The 21,155-nt window shown below is 48.4% G+C and overlaps 1 protein-coding gene across 2 annotated transcripts in view; it reads right to left on the bottom strand.

Moving 5' to 3' along the window:
- Positions 1 to 12,156, bottom strand: part of LOC149353272 (nose resistant to fluoxetine protein 6-like) — a 76,020-nt gene extending 63,864 nt beyond the window's left edge. For both annotated transcript variants that reach the window (XM_089582439.1, XM_089582441.1), the window contains exon 1: positions 11,346 to 12,156. In XM_089582439.1, coding sequence (XP_089438565.1) covers positions 11,346 to 12,060 — 715 coding nt within the window. In that variant the 5' untranslated portion in view covers positions 12,061 to 12,156. The remainder of the gene's footprint in view (positions 1 to 11,345) is intronic.
- Between the last annotated feature and the right edge of the window lie 8,999 nt (positions 12,157 to 21,155).

Below are 21,155 nucleotides of genomic sequence, written 5' to 3'. Positions count from 1 at the left end.
TCGTAGTGGCCGTGGCTTGCATCGTCTGCTAGCAGATGACAGCGTCCTTGTACGGTAACCGAGGGGGAGCCCGACTCTGGCGCCGTGTTCGAAAGCAGCCTATGGCAAGTAGGTCATGTGACCATGAGGCTTTTCCTGTCCGAGCGGAAGCCGAGACCTGCCAGCAAGTAGTCCGGGACTGGAAAAACAAATGCGGCCAATGTATCGCTGTGTCATCATCGTTGCGCGTCTGTTTCGGCTGCTGCGATGGTGAACAGTGGTCCGATCCCTCGGGCGAGCCTAAGTAGGACTGGCTGCGAACGCCACACAGCGCCTCAGAGGCTTCCGTGAGCCTGATAAGCGCGTCACGGGGAAGCAAGCGTTAAGGCATGCTTGATAGCGAAGAAAGAATAGGCATGCGCAAAGCGTGCTTCAAACGCAATTTCAGCGAGTCTCGACATGCTTAGAGGCGGCAGATGGCACTGGAATGCAGTTTTGCGTCGATTCGCCACGCGCTGCAGATCCCGCTAACTTTTGCCGCTGACAGTACGTGGCGGTGGTGTCTACGAAAGGCGTTACACGGCTGCCGTTGTACCCCCTAAATTGCTTCGACAGAATGGTGTGTACAGAGCCAATACAGCTTTCGGATGTCAAAATATGTATCTCTTTCCGAAATGTTCTTGAGAAATACTTGGTGAATGCCTGTACTTAGCAGTCGCGCGGCCGGTTCGTGCCAAGTGGCGCAGCATCGCAGCTGGTCGCTTTTTCAGCCAGTCCTCACAGAGAAGGTGCGGAGCCGTCGACACCATCACTCGGCCTGTCACGGGCTCGAGCGTTACGTTTTGCAACCTCTTTGGGGATTTCATGTGAATGAAATTGCCGGCACTCAATCACCAGTGCCGCGATGTTCCCTCCCAAGCATCACGCGTTGATGTGGGTGCCACGTCAGTTAATATGAAAGGTTACGCATTACGAATCAGTGTATGCGAGACGCCTCCACACTTCAGTGCTACTGCCACAGGAGGGTCATATAGGTTTCGGCTAATGTCGAAGCTCTTGTATTTTGCTAGAACGCATTAATGAAAGTGTGCATATTTTACCGCATTCCAAAGGAGGAATACTTTCAGAGCAAAAAACACGACACGCAAGGTTTGTTCCTTTCGACGTTTTCGTCATAGTTTGTCCAGCGAGATATGCCAGCTAGGCCGGCAGCAAGTTCTTCAGCCCGTTCAAGAAGCCAAGCAGTTCCGACTCGAACGCCGTCCGTGAACGTCTTCTTGACTGGTCCGAATACTGGCTGCGGCGGCCGTGACTTCATGGGGAATTTCGGTGAGGGCGAAACATCCGTGTGTCGCGCAATGCCAGTGCACGCTACAGAACAGCAGGCAGTCAAAATTAATCCGGGGCCTTCCACCTCTGTCAAAGCCCACGTGATGATTCCGGTGGTTAAGCCCCCATTTACCTTCCTCTACCTACCAACATTTAACCTCTCCTCGCTGCGCTTCCCACTCCTCTCATCAGTAGTGCACCAGCTTATACGTATATTCACGCGCGGTTGCGTTTTACGGCACACAATCAAACGTGACTTATCACCGACTCCCACTGGTTCGAATGGAGCGTCTGCGGCGCAGAAAGCGAGATGAAGACGCAGTCACACAGTGCTCGCCTCCCTCGTTGCGCCGTAGCCACTTTCTTCACGCAACACCAACAAGACCAAATCCACCCTTTCTCGTTTTTTTTTTTTTTTTTTTTGTCGGTAGCGCTCGCGTTTATCACAGTCCTGGCAGGCCACAGTCGCTTGAAATGTGCGTTGAGGGGGGGGGGGGGGGGGGGGGGGGGAGGGCATCTCACTTCCCGTGATCACCGACGTCCACAGATCGGAGGCTTGCCTCAGAGCCAAGACGTCTCCGCCGCGGTTGTAGGGGCCGGCGAAGATCGGCGTGGCGGCAGCTGCACGGAGGGTGCATAGGCGCGAGTAGCCGTCGCCGCCAGCGGCTGCGGGGAATCGGGGTTGCGCGGTGATGCAAGGGAGAAAGTGGATCAGCCGCTCGGCGGACGGCTGTGCGCGCGGCTAGCCTTGACCTATAGCGGCCGCCTCGGAACGAGCCCGCTTCCTCGCGGCCCTTGCATAACGGCATGACGAGCGGCGCCCGCGGAACCGTAACCCGGTAAAACGAGGCCTCTCACCCTCTTTCTGCCGTCCCTGTGTATACGCGCCGATACACGCGCTGTTACGCGAGCCGACGTTGTTGCGTATTACGGCGCGGCCGTGGACGCCGCCGTCGCCGCGCGCCTGACGGGTGGGCGTGGGGTGGCCGCGCTTGCTCTCCCTCGCGGAGACGGACGGCTGGACGCGTATCGCGCCAGTGCGACTCGTTGGCGCTGAGGCGCACCGCTTGCTGAAGCCGAGCGGAAGCTGGTGTCAGAGGGAGACGGGGAATGTTAGAGTGGCCAACTCTGCCGATAACTGGTGCCTGAAAGTTTACCCAGCTTACTGTCGTCTCATATAAAGGACAATAGTAATGTTAATTTGAAGAGGTAAAAAAGAAATGACCAAGAATCAGAAAGGAGATGCTAGCGAACAGCATCTTAAACGCAAAGTACTTTTTTTTTTCAAGCATGCTACAAAGCGTATACGTTAGCAAGGAAGATGAAATGGATGGCCACTCATTAATATGCGCGCACTCAATAAAACTGGGCGTAAAATGACGGTTCAGTGCAGTGCGTGGGAATATTACTAAGTGAGGAGTGGCTAAAACAGGACTGCAAGCACGCAAACGTCAATAATGAGTTGGCCTCAGGCAGGTAAACAAGCAGGTCTGGTAGGAGAGGGTAATTTACATGTCTTGGCTGTCAGGACGGAGAGTTTTTCGGCTGCGTGAATAGTGAGCCATTTTCGCTCCGACAGCCTAAACATCAGTTTGTAGCGAAAGACACGAATGCATGACGTCCTCTACTCTTTCACCACCCTGTTTTTTTTTTCTCTGTTTCGTCGGCCGTAGCTACGATAATCACATATCTGTGCTGAACTAAAGGCCTATAAGAGACTGCTACATTTAGACACATTCACATTTCCTCCAACATGCTGACTCCAGGCATTGTCGAAGAGCGTTAAATGACTATGAGCAGTTAAATGGTCTTGACGGCATCGAAAGCAAACGAGACGAAACCTGGAAGGCATGTAGTACAAATCGTATAGACGGTCAGACAGCCTAATTAGACAGCATGAACTTACAACGACGGGGTTCAATGTCACGAGGGGGAAGGGGACGAACTCCATCTAAAATGCTACGTACAGGGCAGCCGGAGTTTTGCATCCGGTCAGCCATACAGGCAAGCGATTCCATTGGGGCAGGCCAGCTTGAACGATGAGATACGGGCGGCGCAGAGAAGTAGACATATGTCATGGCGCTCTACTGGCAAGCGAATCAGCAGATGGGCAGCTGATTCTCCTTGGCGAGTCGGTAAACGTAGTGTTGTTTACCTGAGCGTGGAATTTAATGCCGGCATTTCTTTAGAATGCAAGGAAGCGCTACATCTCTGCAATGCTGCATGAAAGGAGTGTATTTCAGAGCGTAACCGAAGTCGAAGCATGGAACTACATTGTGCTTTCCGCTGCCTCGGCACGCACCGTAGCTTGAAGAGAGTCGCATGAACTACAGGGGTGACAAAGTAATTTCTGAGAAAAGGAAAACAAAACATATATTTATATGTCTTCGTCTATTGCTTCTGAGGTGGTTTGTTTCTACACGACCTCTCTGGAAGCAGCCGAGTCAGCGTTGAAGCCAGTTTCGGTAGGTCAGTGCGCTATAGCTTGCGGAATCTTCGTTCTGATCTAACTACCAGCTATGCCCGATGCTCATGCGTATGTGCACCAAACTATATGTCCCGGCATCAGCTGCTGCCGATTCCGTTACTGGTTAGAGTTCCAAGTAAAGCTCACTGTTTCAAGCTGCCAGCTCTCATTTTTTTTTATTCTGTTCAGAGGCGTAGCTATTAGACAGTCAGGAGGTCATATCTGGTACTTTATGTGGAATGCTATCTTTCGAAGCGGAATGTATACTTTTGGGGCAGTATTCTCGTTAGAAGCTTTCGCAGTTAAAGCTCATGCTGAAGTCGGGATGTTAGGTTTAGAATCTATAAAATGCAGAAATAAGTCAGCACTACCTCATTTCTGCCGAAAAAAAAAATAACGCACGCCGTAGGGACGGTATATTTGCGCGGAAGATCGGTGCACTAAGGGAGTACATGCCAAGCACACTTGAGCCTCTCGGTGACACGCTGCGAGCTGTACAGCCTCTACCGAAGCTTCGTCAGTGGCCCGTTGCTGTGCTGAAACGCGATGATGTAAACGAAATATAGTTCTACAGCGCTGTCAACTGAGCTTCTGATCAATGTTACCGGTCCACTTCTGAGGGGCATACTCAGCGACAGATGTTTCCAGTGCTCCTGCTCTAAGTCGCCAACCTTCCTGAGCCGTTATTTCCTGAGAGCCGTTATTAGAGTTCGTTACCCTTCAGGCGCTCACAGGCAGCGGCAGCAGCCGGTCAACAGGGCGGTGGATCAAGGCCAGACACTTGCGTGCGCCGAGCCGGCCTGCATGAAAGCCGTCTCTAGGCCGCGCGCTGATCTGGTTCTGCTCCCGCGTTAACGCGAACCACTCGTTCTCCTTTTTTTATTTTCTGTTGTTTCTTCTGCGCAGCGGATTGGATAGCAGCGAAGTGCCTGCTATTGCAAACGTTTACATACAAACAGCTAGCACTGTAGTGGTATACAGCGAGATGGCACCTCTGAAAGATACCACAAAGCCGTGGCTGCAGGCAGCCTCAAAAAGGCGATCTCCCGTTTTGTTTTAAGACATTTATTTCGTGTGCAGGTCAGAAAGCTATATGCGGTTGAGAAGTGTTTCCGCTCAAGTTGAAACAATTTTTTTTCGTGAATCAATGAATCAATCCATCAAGAAGTGATCACTAAACCATCAGTCAATCAGTCAATCGAAGTTTCGAGCGAGTCAGGAGTTGAATATGAGCGCGAAATTCATAACAAGGTTGTCGATAACAAGAGCTGAACTCCGTACGAGAGTCTTTTGAGAACCAGAGAGCGGAGAACATAGTAGCCGTCCCAAGAAAGTTAAAACACGCGACCATAGAGCTTCTGCCTTCCAAGTAGGGCGGACGTGCTCATCTGGAGCCTTCTCTGCCGTTATGTGCGTACTCCACGCGATCCGTTCCGTTCTCTTGATTTTGTGCCACCAGAGAACAGGAGGTTAGAGCAGAGGAATGCAGCGGCTAATCCGTAGCGGCTACCGACATTTCCTGCAGTGTACCGTATAGGACACTTCGACCATGTTTTTGACGCGCGAGTTCTAATGGTGATAGCGTTTCCTCGTGGCTAGAGTACATGCAACCAAGGAAGAAACGCAGCACTTTCTGTCTGGCGCTTTGACCCCGGTGCTCCTCGGCCTTTGTGCCGCATGACGTACTCGAATGATAGCAGGTCTTCAACATGTGCACGACTGCATGCAAGCGCTTCGTGCATGCATGCGGAAAGACACGAGATCACGGAAACTGCTTCATCAGTAATAAAGAGAGGGAGTGGAGAAGTGCGCAGAAAGATTAGTGGGCCTTCGTGGGGGCCAGCGGGCGCAGAAATTTTGACTTTACATACAGATGCGGTTGGATGACATTAATATCTAAGACGAACCTTAAATGGGCCCGTCTATCGAAGCGTCAGTATCAGGTTACCCTCTTTGGCGCTGAACATTTCGAAATTCTGTTGTAACGGAAGTTCTGCTAGGCAGTTACGATGCGGTCCTTAGTTCCTAATCTACTCGCTGTAATCCATCAGTCCTATGGCGTCTTAATACTGAGCACGAGTGAGTGTGATCAATTCCATGCCGGCCGCGGTGACCGCAATAGACGGAGGCTAAATGTTGAAACGCCCTTGCAATGATATCTCGGTGCAAGTAAAAGAACCCCAGGAGGTCGAAATTAATACCGAACCCGCACCTCCGGAGCGCTTCACAGCCCACCGTACATATTCGGGGCATTTAAATCCAATAATATTTTACCTTACCGAAGCGCTCTTTTGTGGTGGTTTTGCAGTGATGGTGAAAAACAAGAACACTGTTCAGCCTTCTGGTTTGAAGACACACGGAAGAGGTAGACTGTGGTTGCAAAATGCAGGGAAGAGAATTTGCGTAAAAAAAAAAAAAGCATTCTTGGACGCGAACTCGAGTTATGGCTAAACAGAGACACAGGACAACTTAAAAAGTTAAAAAGCGAAAATTGAAAAACGACATGCCGACGATAGGAATTATAAAGTAGAGAAAGCACAACTAAACCTCTGCCTGTTCATTCATTCATTCATTCATTCATTCATTCATTCATTCATTCATTCATTCATTCATTCATTCATTCATTCATTCATTTTATTCCTGCTCTGCTGCTGCTCTTCAGTTTACATGAATCATTCATTTTTCTTTAACGGCTGTTTGGACGGGAAGAAAATAGTTCAACGGTACTGGACTTCCCCCACACGCTGGCGAACGTGGAACGGTGCGATTGTGCGACAAGGCTGATGTTGAAAAACGATGGAGTGCAGAAGTTGATCTGTGAGTCTTTTAATGTTACGAAATTTCAAGGAATTGCTAAAACTGGTGCTGTGACACCTAAAGGCTCACGTATTCAGCTGCGCGGATATCGAAACAAACAAAAAACTGAATTGGCGCGCCGCAAAAGGAAGAACAAGTGATATTAATGATGCCCGCTTTTCAGTGAACTTTTTCGCTGATCATGATGAAGAGTTGGACGCTGCCTTATAAACTTAAACTATATATTTAAACGCACAAGCCTCAACTGTCGCTAAGCTAGCAACAGACCTCGCACGCTTATCGCTTTTCAGGTACGAAAGAAGAGCGTGTGTGTGTCACTCGTCGTACCGCTCGCCAGTTCGTGAGTGCAAAACGCGAAGGGCCGACCTTGCGTGACCTCTTCGTGACGAGTGGCCGCACGCGCCAGCGCTCACTAAATGACCTTGCGGGAAGAGGAGACAGAAGAACTCAGTGAGCTGTGGGATGTGGAGCAGGAGCTCACCCTGCTGTAACGCGACCTACGTGAGAATTTGGACAGAACTGACACGGAAACGAGAAAAATAAAGCAAAGCTACTCATGTGATGAGACCGGCCCGACTGTTGGACGACAGCGGCGTACGTCTATATCAAACCGACCAGACAGCGACATCCTTAGCAGCAAGCACCTTCCTCCGCGGACAAAACCGCACATTCGTCATTCGCGCTTGCAAGACGAAAACAAGGAAACAATGTGGAAGGCATCAGCAAGAGCGCAGTGAAGTGGAGTCAAGCGGTGAGGACCATATTGTTTGTTATTTCTGTCCCACCGACGACAATAACAACGACACAAATAACGTCTCCAGGAGCGTACCAGGACAGCGTAAGAGCAGTCGCTCCAACAGAAATGACGTCTTTTTGAATGAAAAAGGAGCTAGGGCAGGTGCGCTGAGCGCATTCGTTTCTGAACAACGTGCCTTGGATAATTACGCGCGAATGGCTTGCAATCTTGAGGGTGCTAGAGACAAACAGCAGATTTAGAGGCATCACAGATTTAGAAACTCGCTTGGTAGCAGGTGTTCTAATCCACGTCATTCGCAAGATTCCGCAGCATACACGTCATGTGAGCTGAAAGTTGAGTACACGCTTACTGCCTACAACTGCTCCGGTCTCCGGTGTCTCTTGTCCCGTAAACTGAGCGTCCAGTACGTGAAAAAGCGTGGAAGGCTAGATCCACTTGCACCTAACAACACCCTCCTCCTCATTCTAACTCTGAACCATCATGGTCGAAATTGCCGCCTTGTACTTTGCCAACGCTCGCGATGTCGTTTATGAATGTACAATTATGTATAGAACCTGCGCAATTTACCTTAAATATGCGATGGTTCCACTTACCGCAGTGAAAACAAAACTACTGTGCTCCAAACGCTGATGCTAAGATCAACCCAGACACCCACATTAACAAATCATTGAGTGAGCATGGCTGCCTACTGAACTAGAAGCGCAGTTTACGGCTGATGTCATCGTATGCAAATCTTTCTGCTAAGTATGAGGATATGCTTGGCGCCTCTGAACTTACGCGGGTACCGTAACCAGTCGGGACGGCTAGAGATGCAGCCACTTTCACGTCGTATTTCTTGTTTTCTGCATTTCGAATTATTATCTTTCCGCCCCTTTATTGGCCTTCGATTAACCTGTCAGCTTCCTTCTTTTTATTACCATGGGCAAAAAAAAAAAACAGTTTCCTTCTACGTGTCCGCCCTTTCATTAAAACGCCGTGTTTTTTTTTTTTTTCCTGTTCCCGTCTCTATCCTCTGTACTTTCACCTTTCTCCATGCGGCAACGGCTAAGCGACGTTCAGGCACCGGCCTTGCATTAAGTATTTCATCTTCTTTAGTTATCAATAATGCACCGGATGAAGATTTCTCACTGGTATCGCAGCTGTAAACATTGAAGCAGCACAGCAACCTCATCGTCAACTATTCCCTTCACGTTGAAAGCTTGAGTGCAGAGGGTTCGGGCCGCAGACGTGTACCAATTTCATTGCCACTCGTGACGAGAGGTAGTTCTAAAGCTCGGTGCCCTTTTCTGTGCATTTCTGAAAATTTCCTTTCTTTCCACTTATAAAGGCGTAATGATTGAGGACACTTCATGCTACGTGCTTAATGCTCCTCGTATAAAAAGTTTGCAATTCAAGACACATCCAGAGGTGGCAAATTCGGTGTTGTTTTACAATAAAAGTTTCCCCATCAGTCGAAGTTATGGATAATTAATTTATTTCTCGCGAAGCAACCAAACCGAGTTCTTAGGGGCTGAAAGCCAGCACCCTTCAAATGATGTGGTATACATAAAAGTGTAGGAAGTTGGACTTTCAGAAAAATATGCTTCATGGACACCCATATTGAGCCGAATGAAGTTAAGAAAGAAAAGAAAACAAGCAGTTGTACGTTTCTGGCGTATATGCCATAGTCTGTACCGGAAATGTCACTGGTAACACTGGCAGTTTATAAGCTGGAGCAGTAATTCTTTTAAACTGAGAAACGAAAACCAGGTTTTTCGTAGAGGGCCTGACATCGCCTTGACAACGTTGTCTAGCATGTGGAATTTTCGCGCTCCCAATAACTGAAGACAGAAATACACCGAGCAATGATAAAATCGCGCTAACACCTCGTTCATACACAGTCAGCTTCTGAGATGTCACAGAAAATGCGCCAGTCTAGTATGGATCGCATAATACCACATTTCCTTCTCGGACATTGAAGCGATCCGTGAGTTAGTTAAGCCAAAGACACATTTAGAAGATTTTTCAAAATAAAACGCGCATAAATAATTAGCAAAAAGGTAGCAGCTGAAGGTGCTGCTACATTTTTACTAATTTTTCGTGTTGTCCAGGAAACAAAATGAAGACCACAATATAGTGACTACAACAGCTAAATGGCGGTTACTACGTCCATCAGTGCACGCGCAAATGCGCAGATGCGGAGCCAGCAGAGCAAGAACTCATTTATTATTCATGGTTTTTATAATATGAAAAGCGAGATCGAGAAAAGATAAGCGGCATCACTTATGATGGTGGATCCGATGGCAAAAGTTATTTGTAAATTAGGCGGTATGTGTCGCTGGATTGTCACATGAGATGATTTCTGAAGGCATCCTCGAAATGTTTCTGGATGGACGGTAGCCGCGCGGGAATTTCCCTAGATTTCACTTGGCGAACATTCGGTTATTAATAGTAATCTATCTGAGATACTGATGTATATACACAGAGCAAGATAAAGCCACATTTTGACTCATAAAACACGAATAAATGGCAGAGAGCGGAAGCTACGCCGTGTTATTTAACTCGTCAACGACTTCTCAACAGAAGCACATTCGTTTCTGACGTGGTCTCTGCTCGCCTAATTATGGCGTTAATGTTGCATGATAAAGAAAAAAAGGAGCATGAAGACTAGAAGGGGAGCTCGATCTAGATGTAAGACAAATTGCACGGCTGCTGCAGGGAACTAGTTTGGTCAGTAGGGCGAGAATATTTTGCGTGACGAGTTGCGTAAACAACTTCGGTGTCGTATTGCAAGCATTTCGGCGACAGTACTGCAGCGCACGCGTTCGTCATAAGTATCAGCAAGCAACTACTCTGCCATTGTCGTGCACTTGTGCACCTGGTAGCAGAACTGCAGCGTTACCCCATTTGAATTGTTTAGTCTTAATGATGGTACAGCGCGCGTGCTGTATGGAAACGCTCCAGCAACATGTGCTGTTGACAGCTTGAATAAGCTTGTGTTTTTTATGCTTGTAACGCACGCTGTGCCTTGCCGCGCATTAGTACGTGTCGCACACGTAAAAATTCCCTTTTAAAAGGCACCTCCAAGCTAATGCGTACTGCTGCATTACGAAAGTAAGAATACGGCACAAATGTCAGTCTAAATCTATTCCACGGCTAGAGGGATTAAACGAGCCGCAAGCAGACTCATTACGCTGCTGCGAAACCGTTGTGAACGAGCCATTCAACGTGCGAACGTTACACCCGTGGCAACCAGGAAGCGGAAGCATCCGTTGGTAATGCGGCTTAGTTGAAACGTTGGCCATAAATCAACAGAGAATATGAAGTTAGCAATTTTTGGCGTTATGTCTCTCCTCTCTTCGACTAGAGGGGGGGGGGGGGGGGTAAAAAGAACTGACGACATACGTAAACTCTCCGTGATCGCTACTGATCGTCCTTCTTTAGCAGCCGCTCTTTTAATTAAAATAACACAGCGCGTCAAATAAACGGTTGTTAAAGACCCTGCCTCGTTCTAACACGATACCAGGCATTTTTCTCTCACGCTTAAAGTAGCGATGGCCCTTTCTTTTCGCGAATTTAAATTATGCACAGGGAATACGTATGCCCTATTCTAAATAAACCAGAGCAAACATAAAGCGATGCACTGAGGTATAGCTTCAATGTACGCCAAGGGTTTTCCCGTACTCTATAAATTAGGCGACAGTTTTAACTTGGGAGCCATTTGTTGAGACGAAGAGAAAATTCGATTTCATTCGGCGTGTAAGAAATATGCAAGGAGTCAACGTCACTCATGCTCGACTGGAAAAAATCCAGGAAGTGTTAAACAGTTTCACAGGTACTGGAGTGTAAAGTGCGCTATCCCGTCAGGCAGGCGCTCAGCACTTCTGGCGCGTGTCTCCCCGACCGCATCGGATTCTGACCTAAAGGGGAGCTTTGTGTGAGACAGAGATCTCTTTATCGAGCAACGCACATGTGATTTCTGCTTTCCGCGTATCAGAAGATGCGCGTGCTACTCACTTCTGAGCGCCCAGGGCTCCAGCCTGCGAATGGCCAGCACCCACTTGAAGAGTGCGCCCATGCACTCGGGCGAAGAGCCGGCCCCGGTGGAGAAGCGGTACACGAGCGGCAGCGCCTCCTTGAAGATGCGCTCGATGACGGCGCGTAGATTCGACTCCAGGTCGAAGCCGCTCCCCGGAGGAGCTGCTGCCGTCGTCGTGGGCTCTTCGTGCTCCTCTTCTTGGTCTGCATCGGTCACCTGACTCGCCTCGGGAGGGCTGGCGGTGCTCGATGCCGCCGTATCGACTAAACTCTGGACAAGGGCCTCCGCTGCCCTGTGCAAAGGCGGCCTTTCCATTTCTGCCTCAAGGTTCTGGCTTGGGGTTTGGGACTGTGGCGATGATCCAACGGAATTCTCGCCAGGCGCAGTGATTGCGGCAACATCTTCGGGCTTGTCGGGTGCATGGGACGTCTTGAGCAGGGATGAATCGGCCGTGGCAGCGTCCCCGTAGATCGCTGCGTTAAGTGCGGGATCCGGGAAGCGCCCTGCCAAAGTATCGGGAGCCTCGAGTCCCGAACTGTCCTTCCGGAACGCTACCCCTCCGGAGCCGTCGGTAGCCGCGGCGGCTCCGGAGTCCTTCCGCGCCGCTGCCTCTGCCGGGGAGATCGGCCGCAGGAGCAGGATCAGCAGCACCAGCAGCCGGAGGAGCGGCTCGGCGTTGCGCAGGCGAGCCATGCCGTGGGAGCTTCTGTGGCGGCAGCGGTGGCGACCGCTCTGGTCGGCCGCTCAGGTCGCGCAGGAAAGGGAAGTAGCTGCCGCCGCCTCCGGAGACGCCCGCCAGGCGAAGGTCGTCGCGTTCACCATGCGTTCACCTTTATCCGCTCGCCGCTCTCGCTTTCTGCGGCGATCGGCGACCCCGCGGGGCGTCGCTGGGGGCTACGCGAGTCGCTAAAAGCCACGCTCCAGCTGCGTCGGCCGCTCTGAGCGCGACACGAGCGGGAGCACGACTTCGTATCCGTATCCGGACAAACCCTCCTTTTTGCGCCGAGTCACGGCAACGGCAGCGGTGGCGATGCGCCGCGTGAGGACAAGAAGTGCGGAGAATACTCCGCGTAGTGCACGCGCCAATGGATGGCGCTGGTCGATTCAGCACAGTGACATTGCTCATATAAGCACATGGTCGGCCAACAAGGTCGGCGTACTGAGGCTTTCCTTTGAAACTATTTTCTTCGCGCTAAAAATGAAAGTTATTTGTTTTCTGCATTATCCGTCCTGAGGAGGCTAGCGTAGCCCCTGCGAATGTACCCGACTGGACTACATGGAAACTACGAACTTCAATGATCCTCAGTCAGCGTTTCCATTTTGCCAGCAAGCAATGAATGAAACTCGGTCGTTGGCGTGTTAAGTTTTCTAATGATTGTACAGGATTCAAGTCGAATCTTCACTTTGTGCAAGCTCTATCGTGCGTACACCGATCAGTAATTGTACAGGAAACAGCTAGCGTGGGGACGCCAACCGACACGGCAGCGTAGCTAACCATTAGACATACAAATGTTCAGGCCCCAACCTCGATACGGTCTTTTTACGAAAATGTGACGCATAAGAAGGCAAACTATGTCACCGAAGACCGAAGGAGTTTCGCGCCGTGGGGCATCATAACTTTTCGTAGAAAGCTATACTACACCCGTACGGATCTTGAGTTCAATCTAGTTTATCTGGCTGCAGTCGATCTTCATGTACACGCCAGACTGTAACATCAATTTGCCGGCTACCGAAACCTCTTGTCCTCACAAAGCGCATAAATGGAAACCTTGCCATTTATGGCGAATAGATTTCCTCGTTTTCTTCTTCCACATTTGATTTGCGCTGTTGAAGTCAAATCTGCCATGGGATGGAAAACTAAACTCAGTAAAATAGAAAAGCGAACTGAAAACAAAACTTATAGCGCCTCATGTTTGCAGGAGGATTTAACTTTGAACACCGTAAAGTATGCATCGATTCGCAGTGTGAAAACATGAGAAGGAAAGAAAAAACTACGAGAGCACTGCTCTTTATACATCGTACAGCCCCTAACCGTTGCACTGGCTTCTGGCCGTTACTTCTCCGCCAAATGCTGCGGCAGGCAGTTTTTGCACGGCTATATTTATAGTCGTGTATGCCAGGGTGTAATGTCCCTAGAGTCTGTTGCGCGAACCTGTTCTGCTCTCAACGAAAACTGACAAACAAGACGGACGCGCCAGCTTCGGAAGCCCAAGTGTAGTCCTGTGGCCCCAGTTCACGCGGGTGGAAATTTCCACGTCGGCTTTCCGGGGTCAAGTGCAGCAATGCTCCGTCACGTCGAGAACAGTTTCGCCGGAGATATTTCGACTGGCGTGTCTTATTTCGACAGGCATATATATCATGTCTTATCGTCAACGTCGTGGCATACGACGTACAGAGACTTGCGAAAGTGCCAGTTTTGTCGTGATAGTTAACAAGGACCTCATTAAGACAACTAGAGTAAAGATTTAAGGTGCGTTTTTTGTTGCGAATCATTGTGCTTTGTGTGTATTATGTTCTGAATAATGTTTCAAAAAGCTTTAGTGCCCATGAAGGCTCGTTCAGGAAGCATCGATGGCTTCAGTATCAATTTTTCTTTTCACAAAGCCAACTTAGTCGAGGCGCTGGTGTATACTCAGCCTCTAAAAAAAAAAAAAAAGAGCGTGGACGAGAGGTTAAGCCGCCAGGTTGCGTACGCGTATGCCCGTTTGGCTACCTTGCGCAGGAGGAACGGGAATAAGCGGTGAATAATATAAATGGAGGCGATCAGTAATTGACCCGTACTCAGTTGTTCCGCGTGTTGCAACAATCTGGCACTTCTTTGCTGAATTTAGGCCTAAATTTGCGGCCTGCTGACTGGAAATATTCATTTAGAGTTTGAGGCCACGATCTCAGGATTTTTCCTCGGAAAGTGTTTTGAAGGCCAATCGGATTAAAGCGTAGTAGAGATAAAGGCATAGCGTTACATAAACATAAAGGCGTTAGCGCAGCATGTGCGCGGTGATCTCTTCGCATTTGTAGTGGCAACAGGAAAGAGTACTTACCTTCTATATATGCTGCTGATGCCTACTGTGCCGACTGCATGCACAGAAAAGCAAAAACTAAATTGAGACAGACACTCCATCCGGTGTTGTGGCTCAGTGCTTTTCGTTTCGAGTACCCTACAAGACACTATTTGCGAGTATTCCAAGATTAAATATTTTGCTCGTTTCCTCTCAAGTGTAGGGCCGCCGTATCTTTTTCATCAGTTCTCAAAAGCGGAACTGGGGAAAACTTCGTCTGACTGGCTACGATTAGTACAGTTACCTGATGTCAGTAATTGACCATTCCCATTAATTTCAGCATACTTCATTCCCATTCACTCCTGCATTTAACTGAATCATGCTTTCAGTCCTTTTTCCCAAGCACTTCCCAAAACTGAAAGCGTCTTCCCAGATCAATGGCCGCCACTCAAGGTCACGACATCTTTCGTGACATTCTAGGTAGGATGGTTTAATGAGGGCTCAGTCATATTGGTGTTTTATTGTGCTGATCGTGTGTGTGTGTGTGTGTGTGTGCGTAGTTTGACCCGGCATTTGTCTCAGTCTCCTTCTCAACGCCCTCGGCCTTAAGGGCAGCAAAAAAGAGAAACTCTAGACTGTCGTTGGGACAGACGTTTTGGGGTCAGTAACCAATCAGGGTTAAACATTCCGAAATGGCCATACACTAAAGTGGTGCTGAAAAACTTTGTTGTCCTGAGTAGCTTCCTACTGTCACGTAGTGGATGCATACTTATCGCTCTTAATCTCTCACATCTTTTTCATCCTTTCACAAACTTATAACCGTATGCCTCTTTCTGGTGGCGAACAGCACATACCTCCATGTATTTTCTTTGTTTGCTTCAACGGCCTGATTAATAACACTAGACAGTGTTCAGTACATTCAAATGTCTAAATATTTTTCAAAAGTCCATTTTGTTAAGCGGCGAAATAACGCCTTTTTGGAAGATGCTGTTCAGCCTGGTTGTATGAGTAATGGGGCAGGAGTGTTCAAAGCGAATGCACTGCTTAAAGGTGCACTGAAGAGGAATCTGAACTCGTATTTGCACCGCTCGAACTCGATCTACACGTTCCGAGCGTTCTTAGAAGCTTCGAATTATTGCCCTGTGCGGCCGATTTCCCTAATTTAAATCTTATTAAACGACCCAGCTCCCGCTTTTTTTTTTGAATTCCCCGCAGACGGTGGAAGAAGTCAACCAACCTTTCAAACAGTCCTGTGGCAGTTTGGCGCTCTGCCATCGGCGGAGTGATACATAGTGATCGGCGAAAGCAAAGTCCACACGTATTTTTATCTCCGTGGGCCTGATTTGCAACTCTGTACTCTCTGACTAGATCCATTTATTCACGGAAACCAAAAAAAACAAAAACAAAATAAAAGCGAAAGCAAAGCCGCCACGCGACTGCCCGGAAGGCACTCTATGCGTTTGTCGACTCCTTCCGCCGTCTGCGGGGAATTAAAGAAAAAAAAAAGTGGGAGCAGGACGTTAATCCGATTTAACAAGGCAATAGTTCGAAGTTTCTAAGAATGTTCGGAAAATGCACATCGAGTTCCCGCGGCAAAAAGGCGAGTTCAGATTCCTCTTCAGTGCACCTTTAATGAGATATAGCTTCAGTTTGCAAAAAGAAAAGTTGAGTTGCTGACGCTTTTCGTTGTTTACTTTGAATGAGACAGCAACGTTTGTTATTACTATTACTATAACTGGTAATATTACTAACGGGCTCGACTATTCCGCGCAGAGCGAGAAACAAGGCTTAGAGGAAAGCAATGGGCAGATATCGAGGAATGAAAAGGAAAAAAAAAATGCTGGCGATTTAATATTGCTATAACCACGAAATATTGTGCGAAAGCAGGCTTTTGCAGGTGGGCACCAACGCCATGTATACCTGAAAGCGCAATTGTCCGCGCGTTTCCTTTTCTTTCGATTCTTGCGCACAGATGGAAGTTGATGAAGACGACGACGTGCAACGCAAAGCGCGAGAGTGTGGTGCAGTCTAACACGAGGCACGATCGGCTGGGGCGATAGCATAGTGCTCTCGTGCAGTGGCCAGAAAAGCTTATCTGTTCGCGCCACCGTGGGTTCGAAACCAAGTCGCGGCAATATGTGTTTCATTTCTCCAGGTTGGCCAAGGTCACCCTTATTCAAAACTTTGGCATATTTTCCGCCATTTCCCTTATCACGTGACTAACTACAGAGGCTTGATTACACACCCGCATTGTCCAGGTTATGAGGCCAGTAGTGCTTTCACACTAAAAAGGAAATATGGAAACAAGTATGACATCTGAGCAATTTCAGTCCACTTATGCGCACACAGAATCTTCCAGCACAACCTTTCAGCACTATGTACACCATATTACGAGGAGCGGGAAGGAGAGCGAGAAATACTTTCAAACAGGTGCGTTTCGCTGCGCTTCACTGTTGCCATCCTTCCCTGGGCTGCTAATCCAGCGCGCGGAGCAACGTCCGGCTGCTTACCGACCGGTCAAATGAGTGTTTGCGTCTATACAACAAAAGCTGCAATGTTTTAAGCAACGCGTATGTCCTCTAGACATGAATGTTTTATTGCGGGCTGCGGCAATAGTCAATAAAGGAAAAAAAAAAGGACGCCAGTATGTACAGAGGGCAAAATGCTTGCCTAGAACACGTTCTGGGCGTGTTTCAGGCTCAACACGGGATATCCAGCGTTAACATGTGGTTAGAAATGATATGGGTGTAAGCAGGTGTAGTTAAACTGATAGGATTTAATCGTAATTTTTTACCTTCCTGCAGCATGGTCACAGCGGCTTCGGGAGCTGTGGGACACAAAGTCCGGTCGTTCTAGACATGTGTTTTGCCCTCTGTACGCGCACAAGGTTTTTCCGAGGCCTCAGTGCGTCTGCGATGTCTATTTCTTCACCATTTTCCCGCCGGCCCCTAGTGCCATCGGCAGTGAACGTCGCTGGTGAACAGAAAACACTCGCGCCAAAAGCAAGCTTGCGCATGTGCTCAGCGCATTTTGAGAATGAAAGGCAGACAGAAGGAAACCCACTGTCTTAATCTTGAGCATGGAACGAAGCACAGCGCCTGGCCTACCAACTACTCTGTACGTAATTTCAGGAGACTGGGCTTTTGAATCGTTCGGGCAAAGGTGCTCTAATTCAATAGCACACGAGGTACGGACTTCAAAAATTTGGCTACAACTTCGCTTCGCCGCACCATGTGCATGATCAAGAACATCGGGAGCGCGTAAGCATTGCCACCTAGAAAAAAAAAGAAACGTCTCGTTAGTATGAAAATACTAATTGCATTCACACAGAATGGCATGGATGGAAGCGGCGACACCTACTTTTGACCAAACTGCAAAGTGCGCAAAAATGCAGCGACGGAAACGAAAGAACACACGGCATGCACGGGACGGTGAACTCTGCCATGCATTGTAATCGTGCGACTGAAATCACATCGAATGCATTTAAAGAAATCCACCCAACTAGACGATGTATAACCGTCCCAGACATACAACAAACATTACGACTTGAGCAGTTCCTCTCCCCAGCTGGGTTTCAAGTTCTTAACCCAGGTGCGGCGATTCGGCCTCCCAGTAAACGAGCGTTACATTAACGTAATTCCAAGTCAGCGTAATTCCACATTTTGCGGTATTTGTGGACCACTGACTACTGGTGGAAGCGGAATAAGTGAGAATGCGTATTGCTTTCAGTGAATTGGCTTGTATCGCTCGCAGTATGAACAGGCCTGCGCGAGCAGCAGGAGTGACCGAATTTCAGTTTCACCGCTCGTATCGCCGCAAACAAACACTGCAACGATCAGACGTGGATTCGTTTCAGTCACGTAGCTCGCTGTTGTGTCTCCTATGTTCAGTTTGCGATCAGGTCCGTCGTAAGCTCTGCAGTCTAAACATGGCCAAACAGGAAGCCAGAGCGTTCACGAGAAACTTTGCTCCTCGAAACCAGAGATGTTCAATCACTCTCTGAGATTTTGAGTTTCAGTACATTTCGATTTCGTTTTTATCATGCAACACCGCACAACATTTACCTACAGGCAACCAGCGACAAAAACTACACACGTGAACTGCGAGCATGGCACGCAGTTCACGTGCCATGCACACGCTGGTTTTTGTTCTCGGTGATTATTCTAGGTGGAAAGCTAAGTAAAAAAAAACTTACAACGCCCAACGAAGTCACAGGCAGGCAGTAAAGGAGCTCAAAGAAACTTCCGTTTGGCCATAACGCAGGTACTACCGAAAAAGAAGAAAGAAAGGCACAGAGGGGGAGGGGTGGGGGGGGGGGATCACTGCTGCCGAAGCCACCGAGCACCAAGGGTTCTTTCAAGGACGCTATTCACTGAGTCATTATTCAACTCTCTTCTTTAATATGACGCCGTGGCTACTATTGCGATGTTGTAATTATTCCACAAAGAGAGCGCTCAAGCATAGACACTCGCGCTGCGACTCAAAATAGCAGTACATAGATCAAGACACGCACTCACTGATTTCCTTCTTGCGAAAACACACGGCAAGTCTACCTGGTGGCACGGAATCATAGCTGTAGTTTATAAGCGTCACAAGAAATTGGGTCGTAAAGGCCTGACAGTTTTCCTCACTTCTGCGTCTCGTAGCCGCGAGACGTGCTGCGCACGGAGGATTCAAGGCTTAGCTGCAATCCGTGACAAAAGAAAGCAAGCCAAGGATTTCTTTTTTCCTTCGGACTCTTTCTGAAGCCTGCTGCAAAAAATTGCATCAGCTGGCCGCGCGCATTAGTAATTCGGTTTTGTTTCATTCCGGAGCAAAACTTGTCGAACTGCTCTTGTAGCCAAGAGAAGCAAGTAAAAGTTGTTCGAAGATCACCTCACCTTGCTTCGGAGCGGCTTCTTTTCACTCCGGAATGAAAATGCGCGCTTTTGCCGTACCTTGGTGCTGGCTTTAAGCTGCAGAAATGCCTCTACGTCCCTGAAGCACAAAGAACAGCGTCATAAAAATTGAAATTTGAATTTTTTATTGCCCAATGAAAATGCATCACGGGTTTGTAGCGTAAGCGAACACATTACGAGGAAAATTACTGTAAAAATGAGTACCTTGTCATCTCTTTACTCGTCCAGCTTTTGCTTGTTCTCCAAAACCACGCAGTGAAATAAACTTGCCCAGTTTTGTACTCTAATGTTAATTCAGATATCCAACGAGCAAGTAGCGGAAGCCTTCGCTAAAAAGTTCTTGCTATTGCTTTCTATAAATGCAGAAATGGTATACCATATACTGTGCAAACTGTGCATTTCGGTAACTGCTGGCTTGCTTAAGAGCGAGTCGGCTCCTATTGGCGGTTTTCACGAAATGACGTCACGCTGCGGCGGCGGCGCCGCGATCTAGTCTAAGAAGGTTCGGCAGCGCGCGGTAGCACTTGTTTGCTCCTTTGCGAGTGCTTCGTCGGCTTATTCCGGCGTTGTTATCATATTTTTTCTGCAAAAATACTGGCGGTTTTCACGACATATACGCCACATACTGCAGCAGCACCGCGATTCAGTCTACAGGGTACTCGCTGGACAGATTCGCGCTGTGTGCTGCTGGTGTTGCTTAGCAGGCACTTTCCGGTGTCACCCCCCGAACGTCGGGAAAAAGGACACTGCTGCGCGAATTTTTGTACCTCAACAAGGTGGATATGTTGGTCGGAACCATTCTATTGCTTAACCACTGTTAAGAGCGCGAAGAGAGGCAGCTTTGGGCGCAGAAAGTGTGGATTGGCAAGCCAGTCACAGCGTCGATGTTTTTGTGTTCGCGGCATTTTCAGGGTGACGACTTTTTTCTTCTAGGTTAAGACTTGGTGCCGTTATAACTTTCTTTGGTTTCAATTGAACGGCTATGTGATTATCGTGGTTGGTCGTTGTAATTGCTGCCACTATGAAACCGTAATGCTTGCAAAATTGTATCTCTTCTTAATCCAAGCTGCAATTAAAGCGCCTGCATTTTTTATTGCTCTACGCTTTTTGTATTTTCATATTGATATCTGTTCATTCTAACCACTGCGCGCAGGCTGACAGTCGGAGCCCTCTTCACGGTTATCATCAGCACCGCCTGTAGTTTGTGAAAAGCGCCAGTCATATAGCTTGCCCGGACTGGGTTTGCTGGCGCTTGTCTCCCGTCGGATGTTGGTCAATTGCGCCGACATCGTGCGAGTAAGTGTTTCCTTGAGTGAATCGCTTGCAGAGTGTGAATCTCGCGAGCATATAACCATTTCGAGCACTTCTAGCACGTGCTTAATATGCGAGCGCGTACGAAGTTTACATGGGAAGGACACGGAATTTGTCAGTATGGACAGACCGTGATATAAGGCAAACGAAAAAATAAATAACGAGCTCTGCACTGTCACCAAATTTGCGAATGGCGCAGCCGGCACCATTCCCATCTGCGAGCACCTCTTTCGAAGCTTTTAAAAAAGGCTCGAACAGCCCATTTTCTTGTACGTGTGAAATTAAAGAGGATGTATATAGTTCTTAAAGCGAAATCTGGGTGGAGAAATGCCGCCTACGCTTTGTCTCACAAGTGCGTATTTAGCGGCATTCTTTTTTTGTTTTTATGATTGCTGAAGCTTACCAAACGGTGCGCCGTGTAGTACTTTCCGTGCGCGCGAAGGTACAGCACCTGGCCTTGGAGCGCCAGTGTTAGTGAGCTTTAACTCTGAGAAATGATCGTGGTCTTCAACGCTAGGCGCACAAACGGCGAGAACTATAGATAAAAAACAGGAAAAGGATATACCAGTAGATAAAAAGA

The sequence above is a fragment of the Amblyomma mixtum genome, chromosome 3 (assembly GCF_055824585.1).
Source record: "Amblyomma mixtum isolate Tamu chromosome 3, ASM5582458v1, whole genome shotgun sequence".
NCBI lineage: Eukaryota > Metazoa > Arthropoda > Arachnida > Ixodida > Ixodidae > Amblyomma > Amblyomma mixtum.
Note: the sequence above shows the minus strand (reverse complement) of the source record. Positions and strands in the feature narration are given on the sequence as shown.